This window comes from Podarcis gaigeae (assembly GCF_964106915.1).
Source record: "Podarcis gaigeae genome assembly, chromosome: 4".
Taxonomy (NCBI): domain Eukaryota; kingdom Metazoa; phylum Chordata; class Lepidosauria; order Squamata; family Lacertidae; genus Podarcis; species Podarcis gaigeae.
The window spans coordinates 34,054,476-34,074,258 of record NC_139677.1 but is presented as its reverse complement, the minus strand read 5'-3'; the positions used below and the strand labels follow the sequence as shown (position 1 = coordinate 34,074,258).

The following is a 19,783-nucleotide window of genomic DNA, read 5'->3' as shown; positions in this document are numbered from 1 at the left end:
TGATCACGGTGGGGCTAACTGTGACCCAGAGCATTCCTGTCCAGCAGAGGCTGCAGTTGGTGACGCAGGAAGGAGGAGGTGCTCTAGAGAGCAAAACTGGATCCAATGGGAACAGGGAACCAAAAAGTGAAGTTGACCCTTCGGGGGGAGGGTGCAACCCATTCTAGAGCAAGTAGAATGCAAACTCCCAGAATACAAGAACCATCTACCCACAGCTTTCCCCTCTTGTTGGGATTGGGCTTCAGTTGACTGGCCCTCTCCAAAGAAAAGCAAAGCTGAGTGTTATCAGTATGCTGATAGTGTCTCACTCTGAACCCCTGGTTGACCCTCTGAAGCAACTTTAAAGCTGACTGGGTGGCTGAGAGGTGAGTAGGGAGGAAACAGGGAACTTTCCTTCAGTCAAATTCCTGAAGTTGTCTTAAGATCCAAATTCTAATGTGTATTTGAATTATAATTACTATTTTGATTTATTATCCGCCCATAAAGGCCCTGGGAAAGTTACAGCGGTTTAAAATGCAATGATGAAAATAGTTTAAAACAGACTGCAGGCACAATAATTGGGTGGGCCCTAGAAATGTACGTTTTGGGTGCCAAAGACCAGAATAAAGAAGTGAATCACTTTGGCCTCTTCAGTTACCTGGCAGAATGTTATTCCAGTATTCCAGATCCACATACCACTGTAGTCACTTGGGTAACTTTAAACAAGAAGACCAGAACAACAGGGCTAGTGATGCAGTAACTAGGAAGCCCTTCAGAATGCCCTATATGTGCACAGAGGAGGGTTTGTGCAAACATTTACCCTTTGGCTGCTGTACCAAGTGGTAAGTTGTGCATTTTGCCTCCAGGGAGACAGAACTCTTGTCTCTTAAGTGTCAGCTATAAAACATATGAATCACCGCAATTTATTTACCCGTGTGATGGACTAGGGCCTTAATTCAAGTACTTTGATGCCGTGATTTCATGTTGCAAAATCCCTATGCAAAGGACACTTCCATAGAACAATTTGCATGTATTCCACATGTATCCCATATGAGATAATGTGTGTGAAATGCTTTAAATACTAAGTACTGATACTTTATTCTGTGGATCATAATCTGTGGTGATCCCACATGCATGAACATTAACTGCAGCATGTATGCTGATTGAGTCTGCAGTCAGTCTCGGTTGTTTATCTATGTTAAATTGCCACATCAAAATTATCTTACATGGAAATCACTTTTTTTTTTCCTGGAAAGGAGCCCTGAGTAACACTGAACAAGCTAATAGCTATCATCCTCCATTGCCCAGTTTGTAAAATGGGAATAATAAGGACCAGCCTTACAAGGTGGCAAAAAAGAATGAATTAGGATTGTAAAACACTTTGCATAGTTATATATTTATTTTACATTTATATTTCATCTTTTTCTCCAAGGTGCTCAATGTGGCATACACAGTTTTCCTCCTCATCTTATAAACACAACAACTCTGTGAGGTAGGTTAGGTTGAGAGTGAGTGACTGGTCAGATATCACCCAGTTTGCTGAGTGGAGGTTTGAACCCTGGTCTCTCAGGTCTTAGCCCAACACTCAAGCCGCTATACCACATTGGCACCAAAAAGGTGCTGTGATTAACAGTATTCATTCACAAGAGAATCTACTAGGAATCACTGCAATCCAGTTCTTCTAATATAACATGGAGACCCGAGCTGGTGACTCCATGGCAAATGAAATCCTGCGATAAGCACTGTAATTCAATAGAGTGCAAAAGTCCCGGCTACCAGATCCAAATGCCATGCTATTTTGATAGCTGTTCAGAGGCTTGGACGTAGCACACTCTTTTTTTTCACTCTGGAATTTAATTCCTTGCTAGCTCAAGTTTCTTCACCTGAACTGCTCAGGCAATTGTGTGGCAAATGGGAGAAGAACATACAGGGGTTCTGACAGAAAAAGAATCCGTAAAAAGCAAAACTCAACTTAAATGAGGGGTGGCCCGGCTAATTAGAGACATATTAATAATCTTAAGACCAACATTTTAAACCAAGTTTCAGTGAGAAAGTTTGGAAAGAGTTTTTACCCACTCAGTCAGTGTCTTCAGTTTGGGGGAACATATAAGCACATCTCTTACATCCAAGCTTTAGTATGGATTTTTAAATTTTTACAGACGCAGCCATCTATGCTAGGAAAACGATACACCTTATAATAAATGCATGGACTTCTCAGGAAGCTTAGGGAGCTGTAAAAATGCAAAGTAATAAACTGGCAAGAGTCCACACAAAATTCAGTGAAACTTGGGGGGTTGCCCACATATAGCTTTTTGAATTCAACCTGGCAGTGGGGAGGGAGAGCAGTTTGGCTTAGTTTTCCAGGTTTAGACAGACCTACTGTATTTCGATTTCCCAGAGAAAATGATTCCACTCTAAACAATTTCACATTCTATGTTCAGGTTATACCAATTGGAGGTGTGGAATTGCAGGTATGGCATGAATTCAAAGTGGGAACATGTATAGAACTGAATTCCTGCTTACATTTGTCACCAAGCCCATTTCTGTGGGGAAAAACATCTCAATAAGTACATTGCGGTCTAGAAGTAGAAAGTTGACTACATGCTACTACAGTTACCCACTTATCAGCAAAGCATGGTTGAGGGCTGAAATAAATTTTGTGTGGGAGTTCTGTGACTAGATTTCCCAATTTATTACCTGAAATATAAATATACAAGGTTGGAAATCTGCTCACAAAAGATTCCTCATTTATCCACATTATTTGCTTGGTCCATATGGCTTCCAGCTCTTTCCCTCTAAGGAATAAAGAGTGAAAAGCTCAAGTTTCTTTACCTGAACTGCTCTGGCAATTTTATACCTCCCACTTTCAGGTTTTGGCTTAGAATTACCGGTATCCACGTTAAGTCCCCCCAATCTTCACATCAAACCAAGCATACCTGAGAGTAAACACCATTAAGTTCAATAGGACTTCTTAGTAGCTATAGTCAGGACTGCAGCCTATATTCAAACAAGAATTATTTCTGAGCAAGCTTAAGATGTCAAAGCTGTGAAAGAGAAGTTTCCCAAGAGCAAAGTTTATCCTCTTGCTGCAGAACTGTGCCAGGAAAACCTGCATTTCACAAAAGCCCCCATATTTATGCAACCCAAGGCCCACCTACAGGTCTTGGACCTGTCAAAACTATATCTACCTCTTCACCCAGCCTTTTGATGCTTGAGCTGTATATTTTTAGGACACCACTTATTTTTGAGACTAGAAGTTGTTTTAAACCATTTCTAATATTTTGTTGTTACACACCCTGCGACCTTAGAGTAAAAGGCAGGTAAACAATAAATAATAATAATAATAATAATAATAATAATAATAATTCCTGAGCTAATAATAATATCACTAATAAAAACAACAATAATTTTATTATTTATACTCCGCCTATCTGGCTGGGTTTGCGCAGCCACTCTGGGCAGCTTACAGCATATCTAAAAACATAATAAAAGCATCAAGCTCTAAAGCTTTGATTTTATAATAACCTAATGTTATACATTAGGTTATTATAGAATCAAAGCTTTATACACGTGGCTCTGTCGGTACAGCATGAGGCTCTTAATCTCAGGGTCGTGGGTTTGAGCCTCACGTTGGGCAAAAGATTCCTGCATTGCAGGGGGTTGGACTAGATGACCCATGGGGTCCCTTCCAGCTCTACCATTCTATGATTCCTTGTAGCACACACCAACAACAGTAGGGACAAGTGTGGTGCTGTGGGTTAAACCACAGAGCCTAGGACTTGCTGATCAGAAGGTCGGCGGTTCGAATCCCCACGACGGGGTGAGCTCCCGTTGCTCGGTCCCTGCTCCTGCCAACTAGCAGTTCGAAAGCACATCAAAGTGCAAGTAGATAAATAGGTACCGCTCTGGTGGGAAGGTAAACAGCGTTTCCGTGTGCTGCTCTGGTTCGCCAGAAGCGGCTTAGTCATGCTGGCCACATGACCCGGAAGCTGTACACCGGCTCCCCCTGCCAATAAAGCGAGATGAGCGCCGCAACCCCAGAGTCGGTCACAACTGGACCTAATGGTCAGGGGTCCCTTTACCTTTACCAGCAACAGTGACGAATCACAACAGTTGCCTTTAAGACAGCTCAGCCAGTAGAGCGTGAGGCTCTTCATCCCCACGCTGTGCAAAAGATTCTTGTATTGCAAGGGGTTGGACTAGATTATCCGGGGGTGGGGCATCCCTTACAATTCTATGTTTCTATGAAATGAATAAGGACCTCACTCATTTTGTGACGTTCGGATCAATCAAGTGCCCAGCGCCCCAACTTGGCACAGGCGCAGAGAGGGAAATCTGATCCCAGGGCGATAGGGGGACAGAAGGATAGGGGGCCCGTGGGGTGAACCAACCAGAGCTGGAAGCCTTCAGCCGACCGTGGGAAGAAGCCCCCATCCGAGAGGGGGCTCTCGGGGGCGCCCCACCTCACCTGCTTCGAGCCCCCCGATCGCTTCCATCCCATTGTGACGCGCAGGCGAGTTCCACGGTGGCGCCGCTGCCGCCCCGCTTCTTTCTTTCGTTGACACGGGAGACGCCGCGGTTGCTAAGCCCCGTCCCGTGAGCGGCCGGCTTTCGCGGAGCCGCCCCTTCCAGGAGGAGCTTCCAGAGTCTAGTGGGGCAAAGCAAGGGCGGAAAAATGGAGCCTAGTTCAAAGGGCGGCGCGCTTTGCTTCTCTGGACAAGCGCCAACTTTGGGTTCGAGGCGTGTGAGTTCAATCTAGAGTCTCCTCATCCCCCCCCCCCGCGAACGTGTGAGCGCGGATCGCGTGCACAGTGCATTTCCATATCTACACCTGAGAGAAGGAGCTGCGTGTGGGATTTTCCAGACAGGTGGGAACCCTTCTTTGCGCTGTGCCTATATTTATTTATATGTGCTCCTTACTAAAGTTTGTCATATGCTGCGGCTTCCCAATGAACGAAAATCTCATACCGTCCAACATTTCTCCAATGAAAATAGGGCCATCCTATCTAATAGTAGTAGTAGTAGTAGTAGTGCTACCCCGTCCATCTGACTGGGTTGCCCCAGCCACTCTGGGCTGCTTCCAACATAAATAAAAACATAATAAAACATTAAGCATTTTAAAAACAACAACCATTTCCCAATACAGGGCTGTCTTCAGATGGCTCAGGGCTCAGATAACTCCATACCCTCCAACATTTCTCAGATGCAAATAGGGAAAAGTGGGACATTCTGAGATCAAATAAGAAATTGGGATGGCTTCTGTAAATCCAAGACTGTCCCTGGAAAATAGGGACACATGGAAAGTCTGATATCTGCATGTTTTTGTATATGCTGGAAGGCGCCCAGAGTGGCTTGGGCAACCCAGTCAGATAGGCAGGGTACAAATAATAAAAATTGTTTATTTGTTTATTTTATTTTATTTATTTATTTTTATTATTATTATATTCAAATATCTCTACAGGCAAGACAGATGCTCCACCGCTGAGTTACTAGCCTTCCCAGATATCAATAGGAAATCATAGAATGTATGCTATATATATTTCTTAGAATCACAGGATCATAAAGCCACTAACCACAGAACTGTAAGCGAAATGCAGTGGATCCCATATAGTGTACAGTATATCCAAAGTATCACAAGGTTCCCCAACCTTCTTGAAAAGTACAGAGGTGAAGAACGCGTGACTGCAAGGATCCGACTGGAATATTACTCTGCTAGTAATATGCAGCCAGATCCTACTCAAAGTTAGGCGTGATTAAAAGCCATTCAGTTCAAAAGAAGTGAATGTGCAGAATTCTGCATTGAGCTGTGCAGTTACTGTGTGTGGAACCTTTGGCCCGCCAGATGTTGCTGAACTACAACTCCCATCTGCCCCAGCAAGCATGGCCTGTGACCAGGGAGGGTGGGAGTTGTAGTTCAACAACATGGTGGGCATGTCAAAGGTTCCCCACTCCTGCTGTATACGGTATATAATATGGGGAAGAAACTAGGCTTAATTCGTGTATCTATTGACCTGGGGGCAGTGTTACAGAGTGGGATATGAAAGCTAGGAGCTAAATGGCACCTTAAACCTAGGTTATGGGCGCAACAACGGAATGTCTAAGCACACTTTTTAAATAACAAGTATACAAAGCTGAAAATGAATGAACTGCAGCTAATTTTTCACATAGTCTAGTCCTCATCTGAAGTCTGCAAAAAAACAACAAAGCCATACTTCCTCTGCCTGCCCCCCTAATATTTTTAAGAGTCTCTTCTCCAGTCTTCAGAGAGTGACTGGAAGGGGGGAGGCAGAAAAAGGTCCTCCTTTCCTTCCACTGCAGTTTTAATCTGAAATCTTGGGTGCAGTACCACTGAGGGGGAAGGAAAACGGCGTTTCCATGCACTCTGGTTTCCGTCAGTGTTCTGTTGCACCAGAAGCGGTTTAGTCATGCTGGCCACATGACCCAGAAAGCTGTCTATAGACAAACGTCAGCTCCCTCGGCCTGAAAGCAAGATGAGCATTGTACCCCATAGTCACCTTTGACTGGACTTAACCATCCAGTGTTCTTTTACCCTTACCTTTACCTTACTGCACCCAGAGCTCAGAAACTGCTCACACTAATAAAATTCCTTGTCACAAAACGAGCCTAGAACAATGGAGTTTTGAACTCTGCCTGGGAGTAACCCAGCATAAACTCAATGGTACTTATAGCTGAGAGGTCATATAAAAGATGATGGTAATGATGATGATTTATTAAATTTGTATACTACCCCATACCTATAGATCTCTGGGCACTTCACAACATAAAATGGCAATTTAAACAACACAAAGTACATAATAAGTTAATCCCTTTGTAGCTGTATTTTTGTCTTCCTTGCATTAGGACTATTGATAAACTAAACACTTCAGGGTGGACAAATTTAAAACGGATAAAGGGGGGGGCAAAGGTGGGAAATAATATACAGCAGTTCAGTGACAAGATGTAGGGGTGGTTGACAATTTGGACTTTGACAGTGGTTTTCCATTAACCTCAGCAATTTTTAAATAGCTGTAAAATAAAATGGCTTCCTCCTGACAGTCTAACCTTTTTCTGATTCTTCATGGCAGGTGTTAGAGAGCGAAATTGGCTTTTGACAACTTAGGGCCCTGATCTAAGGCAATGGTGACAGGCAGGCTTGCAGGGAAAGGAAATAGATCAGTGTTGTAGAAAACAATTGGGGTTGGCTTTTACAGCCCAACTCCCCATCAAGGAACTCTGTGTCCCCCTACATCCATTATCTGTCAGAGAAGAATGGATGGAGGCAAGATCCAGAGAAAGCAAGGCAGATCTTTATTTTTTTCTGTTGCAACCGAATTTTTACAGTTCAGTAAATACCATCAGCAGTGAAATTACTTGCCCTATCCACACGCTTAATAAATAGCTTGCTAAAATGGCTTTTTTTCTGTAGGAGGCACCTTATATAATCAGCACAGTTTGTTTTAAGTAAGAACCTACTCATAAACAATGTCATTGCTCTGTGCCATAAGAAACAACCCTGGGGACAGAAGGAGACTCTAAATAACTGCTTTTTTATAAAAAAAAAATTAATTGCAAATTGCACAGATAGATAGCATCTTGTCAGCCCACCAGTTAATTATGGTACAGTAAAAACAGCAGAGCAAAATATAGCTCTATTCCATTGTAAATGGAATCAGCCAAGTGCAAAAAAACAACACATTTAACTTTCAGGAAACCTAAGATGAATGAGCTTCATCCAGGATCTCAGAATGCAAAAAAGACAGAAATTTTTTTTTAGACATTCTAATTAGGGGAGTTATTTCCCCCTGATTGACTAGGAAGTTTTGCCCCTTCTTGTGTACCATTTGGCTTGCCTTATTTGCATGAAAGACCATTTGCTCAGCCCCAGGCACATCTCACATGAAGACCTTTTTCATTCCACTTCTGTACAGTTTAGATGATGTAATGCATAGCAGAAAAGTAAAGTTGTGTGGCTGGCGAGTCCTGTTTTAGGACATTAGTTATACTGACCTTTCGCTGCACTCCCTTGAGATTTCCACATCATTTCCCTCCTTTAATAAATCAATGTAAGACTAAACTAAGCCCGGAATCCTATGCAGATGTAGTTAGGAGGGTGGCCATTTTAATGCAATATGTGTCTCAGCACATATTCAAAGGCTTGAGCTCCATGGAAACTAAACAGTCCCATGAACAGTTACTCCCAGAAGGGAAGCTTCCACTCCCAGCATCAGTCTTCATGATACACAGTCCTGGTCCTGGTCCACCCCACCACTGGGGGAGTTTATTAAAAGCGACTTTAAGAAGCACATTTTGAATCATATCTAATTCTCGGTTAATGGCAGGCTTTGGAGAATTGGCTTCCGCCCCCCTGGCCGTAAAAGAGCAAATCAAACGAAAGGGAATTATTACTAGTTAGTTTCTTTAATAAACATAAAAAGGTAAAGGGACCCCTGACCATTAGGTCCAGTTGCGGACAACTCTGGGGTTGCGCGCTCATCTCACTTTATTGGCCGAGGGAGCCGGCATACAGCTTCCGGGTCATGTGGCCAGCATAACTAATCTGCTTCTGGCGAACCAGAGCAGCGGTACCTATTTATCTACTTGCACTTTGATGTGCTTTCAAACTCCTAGGTTGGCAGGAGCAGGGACCAAGCAACAGGAGCTCACCCCGTCACGGGGATTCGAACTGCGACCTTCGATCAGCAAGCCCTAGGCTCTGTAGTTTAACCCACAGCATAGTGAAGGACAAAAGAATGCATCTAACAAGAATGGCAGTGCTCCCAATTAAGGTCACTCCCCCCTCCGTCCCTATTAATCCATGTCACTCCTACGTTTTGTAATCTGAGTTTGTAGTCTCTGTGCTTTCTGTTCTGAGACTTTCTGAGCTCTCTGAGACTTTGGGGAAGGGGGGTGGATACTATCCAGAGACTGTGAATCTGTTAACTCTCTCTCTCTGCTCTTCCGCTAGCAATTCCCCATCTAGTATTTCCCAGCTTCTGCCTTCTGAACTATGCCCCTCTGCAAACCACTGTTCCAAATCTATACTGTCCTCCTGCTCCTGGGAATATTCAGGATAAGGAGGAGGGTGTGGCTCCCACCATTCTTCCTCAGTGCAGCCCTCCCCAGCATGGCCCCTGACAGTTAACAAAAATGTAGAATGCTTAATGCAGGGCCAAATAATGGCTTCCAAAACCATGACAAAACTAACTGAATTAATTGAGAATAACAAATCCACAGGGAATAGGACCTTTTTCTGAGAAACAGCCACATGGTTTCTGTTGAAGTGCCAGCTCATCAAATAGCCAAAAGTAAATCTTCTTATAAAGTTCAAATATGTTTGGTGTTTTTAGCTGGCAACTATGTTTATCACTCTCTTTCCCCATATATTTTTCAGACTAGTGTGTTTAAAGATTACCCTTTAAAAAGTCTTCCTTGATTACACAAACGTTCCCCAGAGGCGAAGAAAATGCATATAATTCTCAGCCATAACATATTTTCCCATTATATCATTTTTAAAAGCAAGAACTAAATGTTCTGTAGATGTAAAATTAGCTCTGCAGCATAGCCTGTAATAGAAAATGAGTTTCAGACATTTTTATAGTCTTGAGAGTTAACTACCATAAACTATAAGCAAGTTAAAGTTCTCCGAGAAGATGAATTAAAATACTTTACTAAGTATTTGTTATTTTTTAAAGTATATATTATTTTTTAAATTTGCTGGGAAACCTACAGGTAGACTCTAGGTGTCAGGGATATGATGAAGCACACATCCCCAGCAATGTGTCATTGCTGCCCTTGGCAGAGCTAGTCGTCCCTGCCCTAAGGCAGAGCAGATATTTGACTTCCACAACTACAACTCCTGTCATCCCTGACCATTTGCCATGCTTGCCAGGGCTATTGTAAGTGGAATCTTGGGGAGAACGGCTGTAGTTCAGCGATAGGTCATCTGCTTTGCATGCAGATGGTCCCAGTTTCAAAGCCCGGCATCTATAGTCAGGGCTAGGAAAGACTCCTTATCTATGTTGGTTTTATTTGGTTTAAAGAAAAAGAGGTAAATATAAAGAGAATTCCCTGGGTGCCTAAGATCCAGGTTTGGGGCAAGTACTCTTTGGTGAGAGAACCCTAGCAGAGATTGAAAATCACAAAATATACAGCAAAGTAAAGTGTTAGACTTTTAAAACACCCTTTCTAAGTTGCTTCCAAAGTTCCCCTCTTCCCTCAGCACAGAAAGAGACCACACATTTGGGTAAGTTAAAAATGGTTTACTTACAAACTTTTAAAGGTCAGATTCATGTTCTTTTCCATACATCAGTCAGAATACAAAAGCAGTAAAACATCCATACATCAGTCAGAATACAAAAGCTCCAAAGTGGTGAACGTTCCTAAATTATTTGTATAGAAACACAAACACAGTCAAACCTCAGTTGTCAAACGAAATCCGTTCCGGAAGACTGTTCGATTTCCGAAACATTCGACAACAGAGGCGCAGCTTCCGATTGGTTGCAAGAGCTTCTTGCACTCAAGCGGAAGCTGCATCAGATGTCCGAGTTCTGAAAAACTTTCAATAACCAGAGCATTTACTTCTGGGTTTTTGGTATTCGGGAGTCGAAATGTTCGAAAATGGAACCATTGGAGAACCGAGGTTTGACTGTGTGGCTTGCTTAAGCCATACAGTCTGAGCTTGCAGCAGCCAGCTCAGATCTCTTTACTCCTTGGCGCTCACATGGTGGAACAGGAAGAACAAAGTTTGATGACACTTCCTCCCAAGCTGATGGGGGCGTGACCTAGCTAAACCTGGCAGAACAGCTCACTCTATGGTCTTAACCCCCTCATGCATTAAAATAGAGTTAAGAATCTTGGTTATATGAAACTGATTTCCCCACAATCTGAAGCCCTGGAGAGCCGCTGCAGTCAGTGTTGACAATACAGAGTTAGGTGGACCAATGGTCTGTATTCGGCTGCCAGCACAGCTAGGCCTGTGCAAATTTTTCACCGGGTTTCAAAGATGGGATGCCACAAGAATAGAAAATGCCCTATCTCAAATTATCGCTGCTGATACTAGGAGAATGGACCTCTGAGGATGATCTTAATAGCTGGGCAGGTGTGTGCAAGAGCAGATGGCCTTTTAATGACCCAGATTACAAGCCATTTGGAGCTATGAAGGTGACTCTGCTTGGTAATGGGACACCCAAAGCTGTTGCATTTTTAGATCCCTCCCCCTCCAACCCAGTCTGTACCAGAGTCTGTCTCTGTGTAATATATAACAGAGTCATCTTAGCACAGCTAAGCAAATCAGCCTCCGTTCAAGCCCAAACAAATAGAATCTAACTTCTTTATTAGTTGCAGTTCCATCTTTCTCATGCTGAGGACTTAGCTACGCTAATGTGATTGTTTTGTTACCAGTTACTGTACGCGCGAATGGTTATTGGGTTCCTTTTGCATGCAATTTAAGCTGTAACTGAATTATCAAGCAGTGCTGGAAAGGGAGATATGAAAGCTAGGAGCTAAGTAGCACCTTAAACCTAGATTATGGGCGCAACAACGGAATGTCTTTTTTATATAGTAAGAATACAAAGCTGAAAATGAATGAAATGCATCTAAAATATTATGTTCATTTTTCACATGATCTAGTCCTTCCCCTTTCCATACCCCTAATATTCTTAAAGGGGTCTCTTCTCCAGGCTTCAGGGAGTAGCTAGAAGTGGGGAGACAGAAAAAGGTCCTCCTTTCCTTCCACTCTGCAGTTTTAATCTGAAATTTTAGGCATACAGTGGTACCTCAGGTTAAGTACTTAATTCGTTCCGGAGGTCTGTACTTAACCTGAAAGTGTTCTTAACCTGAAGCACCACTTTAGCTAATGGGGCCTCCTGCTGCCGCCGCGCAGCTGGAGCATGATTTCTGTTCTCATACTGAAGCAAAGTACTTAACCTGAAGCACTATTTCTGGGTTAGCGGAGTCTGTAACCTGAAGTGTATGTAACCTGAAGCGTATGTAGCCCGAGGTACCACTGTAGTCCCGCACCCCAAGCTCAGAAACTGCTCGCGCTAATGAAATTAATTCCCTGTCGCAAAATGCGCCTAGAACAATGGGAGTTTCGAATGCTGTTATCAAGACAGTACCTGGCTTCAGTATCTTTGTTGCTATTGGACCCAATCAGAAGCTGGGAATGGCTTTATTTTATTATTACTGTATTTATTAGTTTTATATACAACCCTTCATCATAAGATCTGAGGACAATTCACAGAGTAAAATACAGGATAAAAATGTGAAAATAAGTAAAACAGCAAAACTAGCGCCAGAAAATATATAATGAAGGCGCCAGGCGAACCTCCCTGGGGTGAGCATTCTGTAAATCCCGAATGTCTCAGTCAAAACGGGGCAGTTGTGGGGTATGGTGTGCTGCAGGCATCCCCAAACTTGGCTCTCCAGATCTTTTGGTACTACATCTCCCATCATCCCTAGCTAACAGGACCAGTGGTCAGGGATGATGGGAGTTGCAGTCCCAAAACATCTGGAGGACCGAGTTTGGGGATGCCTGGTGTGGCGTCATGATCAAGGGAAATACAATTCTCTGATTCTATGAGCAGAGGTGAGGAGAGAAAGTGATGATGAAGTAATCAGAACAGGAACCATAGGGAACTGTGTTATATTGAGTCAGTCTCTTGGTCCATCTAACTTTTAAAGTGGTATACAATTGCTGTAAATGTATGGTGTGGATGTAGTGTTAATGTGACAAAAAAGACAAGCCTATTTAATGTTAGCTAGCACTGCAGCCTCATTGTGAGCAAACATTGACCTCTGTTCCAGTCCTGAAATGCCTTGGGCTGGGGAGAGATTTGACCGCACTGACCGATTCCATTGACTGTAGCAGGAATGTTCACCGTTCACTGTAATTTACCAAGGGCTCACTGCAAAATTGTCCTCCCGCAGTTAAGCCCTTGGATATCAACAGAAAGCCATTATCAACAGCAGCAGGTAAACCATTTTAGCATATTACTCTGGCTGCAATACTTGGACCCAACTTTAACAGCTAATTGAAGATTGCAGAACTCACACTATCTGTGAAAGCTAAGCAAATAAAAGAGACGGCAACAGTAGCTTTTATCCATCAGTTTTATTTATTTTTAGATTTTTTAGACTGGTACTGAAAGTTTTCAATATATTTCGAAAACAGGGTCAATTCAGCTCTGAACTGCTTGAGACAGAATAAATATGGATGTCTACAATGTTCTTCCAAAGTAGAACTGCATTTTAATGCAGTAATAATTCATGCCAAGTGTACCGGGCCTCAAGCCAAGAAAAGTGCCATTAAAACAAACAAACACTTAAGATTTTGTATCTAGCACATTCCTATTGGGGTTCTTTCACTGCACGTACTCACTTGTACATAACATATGTTATACGTTACAGTTGTAATAATTCCACACAATTACTGAGAAATCTACTTTTAGAGCATTCACAGATACAAATATTTTGTAGTATTTCCCACCCTGCAGCACGATGATTCCTGTGTAGGCAGTTTTGCTGACACAGTCTTGCTGCTGTTAAGTTGTCAGATCATGACAGTTTTAGCATCAGACCTTAGAAAGACGTGTCCTAATCAATGCGCTGTAGAACAAGATTTTTATAATAGTATAGTTCAGGATATTAATACTTGCATAGCTTTTTCTCTGCAATTCACATGCATTTGTAATGACTCCTTATATATAGAGTAGCACCTCATTGAATAGGTTATGTACACAGCTCTGGTTCACATGCCACATTAAACCATAGCTAAAATAGACTATAGAGACGCAGGTGGCGCTGTGGGTTAAACCACAGAGCCTAGGACTTGCCGATCAGAAGGTCGGCGGTTCAAATCCCCGCGACGGGGTGAGCTCCCGTTGCTCAGTCCCTGCTCCTGCCAACCTAGCAGTTCGAAAGCACGTCAGAGTGCAAGTAGATAAATAGGTACCGCTCTGGCGGGAAGGTAAACAGCGTTTCCGTTTGCTGCTCTGGTTCTCCAGAAGCAGCTTAGTCATGCTGGCCACATGACCCAGAAGCTGTACGCCGGCTCCCTCGGCCAATAAAGTGAGATGAGCGCCGCAACCCCAGAGTCAGTTACGACTGGACCTAATGGTCAGGGTTCCCTTTACCTTAAAATAGACTATGGTCTAGTGTGAATAAGCAGCATGCTGGTACACACTGGTCAAAAGTTTTTAATGTACTCATCTCCCACTCCTGCTGCACCAGAAAGGAAACAAGCCATCCAAACTCAACCACATTTGAATTGAAGCTCATAGTTTGTTTTTCTCCAAAAAAAACAACAACCCACAAACACAAACTAAAGTTTGTTTGGGGGAAATAAACTCTGAGTCCAGGTTCAGATAACACAAGAAACTAGAATAATGACCTGTTTTCTGATGAGGTGGCAGCAAGTGGAGTGAGGATTAAATTGAAAAGATTGAAGCAGTATGTATGAGCACGTCACACAGTCACATTAAGCCATAAATTACATTAACTATAGTAACTTTAATGTGCCATGCCAGCTGAGCCACTATCCGTTATAATGGATACTTGAACATAAATACTGCACTGCATATGTGAATACCTCATAAACCAAATATATGTTTTAATATTCCTACGCAATACATTTCAATAAAATTTCCAAAAGAAAGAAAGAAAAATCATTGCTCCTGTCTTCTATAGTCCTTTCTCCAGCATGATCACAGTAAAGATCATCAGTGTTACTAATCAGGCATTGATAAATATTACAAGATAGCTACTTCCTCCATGTCATGTCCAGTGGCTTGTATTTTTACTTCTTGGGACCTTTATTCAACACAAGAGCAAACAGGTCCTCCTCTTTTTCACTTTGATGACTTATTATATTCTCACTTAAAGCTGAAAGATGAGGTTGTTGGCTGATTCCTCCTCTTTTCTGTAGACATTCCCTTCATATCCATTCAGCCCGTGTGAGTTCTCTGGTGTGTTAGGGGCATATCAAGTGATTACTGTGCAGGCCCATTCATTGCCTACTCATTCCCTACATTTCCTCCTATGCTTTCGATTTCATTTTCACAGCCATCAAGGTCAAAACCTTGTAGCTTTTAAATTTCAAAGCTGGGGTATCAAGGGGTTTCGTGTCTAATTCTGAGTTCTGCATGTATATAGTACAATTTCAGAAGCATGGAGTACCTTCAGCTATGCTCTATGATATGCCCCTGAAAGCGTATTCCGAGCAATGTTGATAATGGAGGTCCCCAGAACAAAAAGGGGGGGAAACTGTAAACAGAGCCCATGCTGTGTGTGTTCCAACTTTGTATAATTTCCCACAGTTACCCTTTCACTGCAAGTCTTTGGTTTTATTTAAAGCCTGAGAGCACGTCCTGATCACACATTGCAGTCCTCAAATGCCATACCTTGGGAACAAAAGGGACCTGTATAATTATCATTCTATTAAATATGCCCAATTATCTTAGCAATGACTCCTGTTCTTTCCAACCTTCGCAACTCATTCATCACAACCTGCTGTGGCTGTTTTATAATAATTAAGCTTCTATAATGATGGGAAATTATATCATGTTGCAGTCGACGGTTCATGCATTAGGGCCGTGCATTCATTCATGTTAAATGAGCTGCAGAATAATTGCTATGCCAAGGTATGGTTGTACGGTACTGTCTGTAACTCCAGTCATTTGTCATCATAAGTGTGGCCCTGCAACAAATTATTGCAGCGTAGGGTGCTTCTCTGGTTCAGGTTTCCAGCCATGCCATCTATTCCCCTCTCCCTCTTGTTTTTCATTCCTCACTCCAACTCTCAACCGTCAGTCAGTATCCCATGGGCTTTGAACAATCTCAGTCTTCATTTATAAATCAATCAATCAATCAATCAATCAATGAGTTTATTGTTCTAGCCAAAAGCCATGACATTCATAATAATAATAATAAAATAATACAGAACATACACCCGTAATATGAGCCTACACCCAAGTTGTAATAGATAGAAGATACCAGAGACACCAACAAGCTTAAACCTAGCTTGATTTCAAAATAAACCTCTGAATCTCCAAAACAGCTTATATAGCAATGTTATCAAACTCAGTTTTCCTTATTTATTTTTTGCAACCGGTGCATAAAGGGCCACTTTGTGTTATGAAAGGGCCACTTTGTGTTATGAAGCTATTATTATCATACAAAATAAACTGAATAAATAAATAAACTGAATAAATAAAACTTCTGCTGGAATGTACCTGCTTTCTTGTGTGAACAATAGTTTCAGAAACAGATCTTTTGGGTCTCCCTATTCGAAAGCACATCAAAGTGCAAGTAGATAAATAGGTACTGCTCCGGCAGAAAGGTAAACGGTGTTTCCCTGTGCTGCTCTGGTTCGCCAGAAGCGGCTTAGTCATGCTGGCCACATGACCCAGAAGCTGTACGCTGGCTTCCTCAGCCAATAAAGCGAGATGAGTGCCGCAACCCCGGAGTCGGTTACGACTGGACCTAATGGTCAGGGGTCCCTTTACATTTACCTATAAGGGTCAAGCTAACAGGTAATGAGTGATGTCTTCCACCTGAGGTTGACCACAAAGTACAGGACCTTGTTGTAGCAATCAACCAAAACAGCAGAGGGCATCACTTGGAGATGCAGCTCAGTAATGGCATTTTCTTTCGGAAACTGGCAAGAGTTTGGTCAAATAACTAGCTCTAAAATGCACTGTTTTCAGGAGTGGGTACTAAGGGGGAAATGTGGTGTTTCTAATTAATTTCAGATCCCTTCTGGATTTTATTCAGATGGTAAGTAGGTAGGTAGATGATAGATAGATAGATAGATAGATAGATAGATAGATAGATAGATAGATAGATAGATAGTACTTGGGGTTAAGCACCTAAAGACTCAGGAGATCAGTATTAGTATACAGTATGTTTCCAGCATATCACTGTTGCATCATTTGTAAACACAATGTGACTTCATGCTGGTCACCTCATGTATAACCCTGGGTTACATCATTCCTTCTAAAGCAAACTGGAGAGGCTCTTGCCAAAACACGTGCTCTAGCGAATTCCTTAGAGTTGAATGTTGAAACTCCAATTGTGTAGCACCTTCCTCTGTGAATAGTCAACTCCAGGGCACTGTTTGCTCAATGAATCACACCCCTCAGCAGAATTTGTGGCATTTTAAACCTCCCACAGAGCTTGCAGGCAAGGACGGAGACATTTTCCAATGGAAACTCAAGGCATTTCATAGATTTACAGGAAATGCGGCTGGAGATAAAGTGGCGGGGGGGGGGTAGCAAACTGAAGATTAATCTACAGTGGTACTACTGGTTGCGAACGGGATCCGTTCTGGAGGCCCATTCACAACATGAAAAGCGCAACCGGCAGTGGTGCGTCTGCGCACGCACGCATTGCGATCCACCGCTTCTGCGCGTGTGCCAAAAAGATAAAAGAGACAAGGCCTGTCTGATATGCAGTGGGAGGGAGCCACTGCACTCAAGGGCCAGAATCGTATAGAATGGACCTCCTGTTAAGATAGTATCTGCAGGAAGCCTTCTGCAAATTGCTGTTATCAGCTGGGTATATAATGTACTTTAAATGCAAAGTGTCTCCCACGTAGTTATACCCCGCAACATTTCTAATATGGACGTTGTGTCAGTCATCAGGAAAACGGATCGCCCCCCCCCCCACACACAGCCAGCTGCCAGGGATAGAAAGACAGGAAAAGCTCTAACCAAAGTATTTTATTCAATATTCACAGAAAGAGACTTAGAAAGGTAGCCTCTTGGAACAATGGTGTTGCTTCGAGTAATCTCCCCCCTCCCTTCCCTTCTCAGTCACCAACAGCAGCACCAGCCTTACGGCGGCTGCTTAAGGCCATTTGCCTCTTAGCTCTTTGCTCTCCTACTTTCACTGCTTGCCAGGTTCTGGGAAAAGGAGGGTCTTGAATGTTTTCTGGTGATAATGTGTCAGCCAGCTGCTCCAGCTCTGCTTTTCCCCGCTCCTCCCATTATTTCTCAGCTTTGCCCCTCTTCTATCTCTGAGCCATGACCTCTCCCCCTCCCCACTCCTACCTTTGTCTGCTGGTCTCCTCTGCATCAGGAGGTGCTGCACCACCCGGCACGGCCTAGGGGTGTTCCAGGCTGTGTGGCATCGGGAGATGCCCCTGAACACCCCCCAGTGCAGCCGCCGCCTCCTCAAGTGATAAATGACTGAAATAATGGTACAGTTGTCAGAATTCCAAGGAACAATAGCAAGAAATTTGGTCTCACAGGCCTCAGCCTTCTTCTTAGCAGTAATGCTTATGTATAATGAACATTATACGGTGATAATATCTCTGGTGACTGTAACCAAATTTTCTCAACGGCAACGTGTGTCTCGGAGCATGCCGAAATGTGGATGGCTGTCAAGTGAGTCACTGATTGATTCTACTCAGGCAATTCTGGCATTCAGCCTTAAAGCAGATTAGTTCACAAGCTCCCCGGTATAAGAGCAGGGAAGCAAATAATCACCTCTTGTTAAAATCATAAAATTTACACTTTAGGTCAACTTCTCACAAATTCTCACTACTTTCTTTCTTGATTGATTGACTTGATGGATAAAATGTATATCCCACTTCCTAGCCAAGAAAGACTGTACCACTTTCAGGGTGCTACATGGTATATGTATGAGAATGTGAGTCAAGGTACATATTCTTAAATAAATAAGTGAACATTATGCAGGTGCCTATTTTTCTGCATATACAGTATGTATACATGGCAAAACCGTATAATCTTCACTTGTTATTATGTACTCACGTGTATTTTTTTCCTTTTTAAACCTGCATAGAAGGAAGCAAAAAGAGGGAAACTTACAAGTTCTTCCTACAGCTGTATGTGCCTTTGCACATCTGTACAGAAATGACATTGCATGTTTCATTCTATCACTGATGGTAGCAGAGTGTATTTTGGAAGTATCAGTGGAAAAGGAGCTTCCAGGCATCATGCATTTTAATGAATTTCCCGTCCTTGCAATTCCTGGCATAGAGAAGGGGATTGTTCTGTCTTCACACAGGGCCATGGAAGTGTGTCTACATCGGCTCCTGCTCTGATGCAACAGGGACAAGAAGGATGTGCATCAAGACACGAGCCCAAACCTTTCTTAGGCAAGAATGATGCTCACACTATTACCAAGGGCTCACACCACTTCTCCAGCCATGCAAACTGTCATCAAGCAATTATAGCAGGGGTTACTCTGGTTTGCAGGTGGTTTGTTGTTGGTTTTTAGTTTGTAAGATTTTATTAATACACTACAATTAAAAAATGAAAAGTAAAAAGGCATATAAAGTCCTCTTTCACAGGCAAATCTTAACTTGACCAACACAAAGAAATGTGAAACCTCCTAGCTCTCACCTGGGAGCTTCCCTTTCTTCTCCCAACCTCCCACCCTGGGAAATCTTCCCTTCTTCTCACATAAGGTCCTACATCATCTGTCCATCACTTTCATCTGCATGTTAAAGGTAAAGGTACCCCTGCCTGTACGGGCCAGTCTTGACAGACTCTGGGGTTGTGCGCCCATCTCACTCAAGAGGCCAGGGGCCAGCGCTGTCCGGAGACACTTCCGGGTCACGTGGCCAGCGTGACATCGCTGCTCTGGCGAGCCAGAGCCGCACACGGAAACGCCGTTTACCTTCCCGCTGGTAAGCGGTCCCTATTTATCTACTTGCACCCGGAGGTGCTTTCGAACTGCTAGGTTGGCAGGCGCTGGGACCGAGCAGCGGGAGCGCACCCCGCCGCAGGGATTCGAACCGCCGACCTTTCAATCGGCAAGTCCTAGGCGCTGAGGCTTTTAC

At 43.1% G+C, this 19,783-nt stretch overlaps 1 protein-coding gene and 1 long non-coding RNA gene across 4 annotated transcripts in view; one reads left to right on the top strand and one right to left on the bottom strand.

Annotated features, from left to right (window-relative positions):
• VWA3B (von Willebrand factor A domain containing 3B) overlaps positions 1 to 4,574 on the bottom strand; it is a 69,295-nt gene extending 64,721 nt beyond the window's left edge. For 2 of the 3 annotated variants that reach the window (XM_083734172.1, XM_083734173.1), the window contains exon 1: positions 4,448 to 4,574. In XM_083734172.1, coding sequence (XP_083590298.1) covers positions 4,448 to 4,475 — 28 coding nt within the window. In that variant the 5' untranslated portion in view covers positions 4,476 to 4,574. Of the gene's footprint in view, positions 1 to 4,245; positions 4,421 to 4,447 lie in introns of those variants that run through there. The other variant, XM_083734174.1, reaches the window with a different exon arrangement.
• Positions 4,575 to 4,721: 147 nt separating this feature from the next.
• Positions 4,722 to 19,267, top strand: LOC310842527. Its single transcript, XR_014563149.1, has 2 exons — positions 4,722 to 4,847; positions 19,006 to 19,267. It is a non-coding gene; the product is annotated as an uncharacterized lncRNA (long non-coding RNA).
• Positions 19,268 to 19,783: the final 516 nt, after the last annotated feature.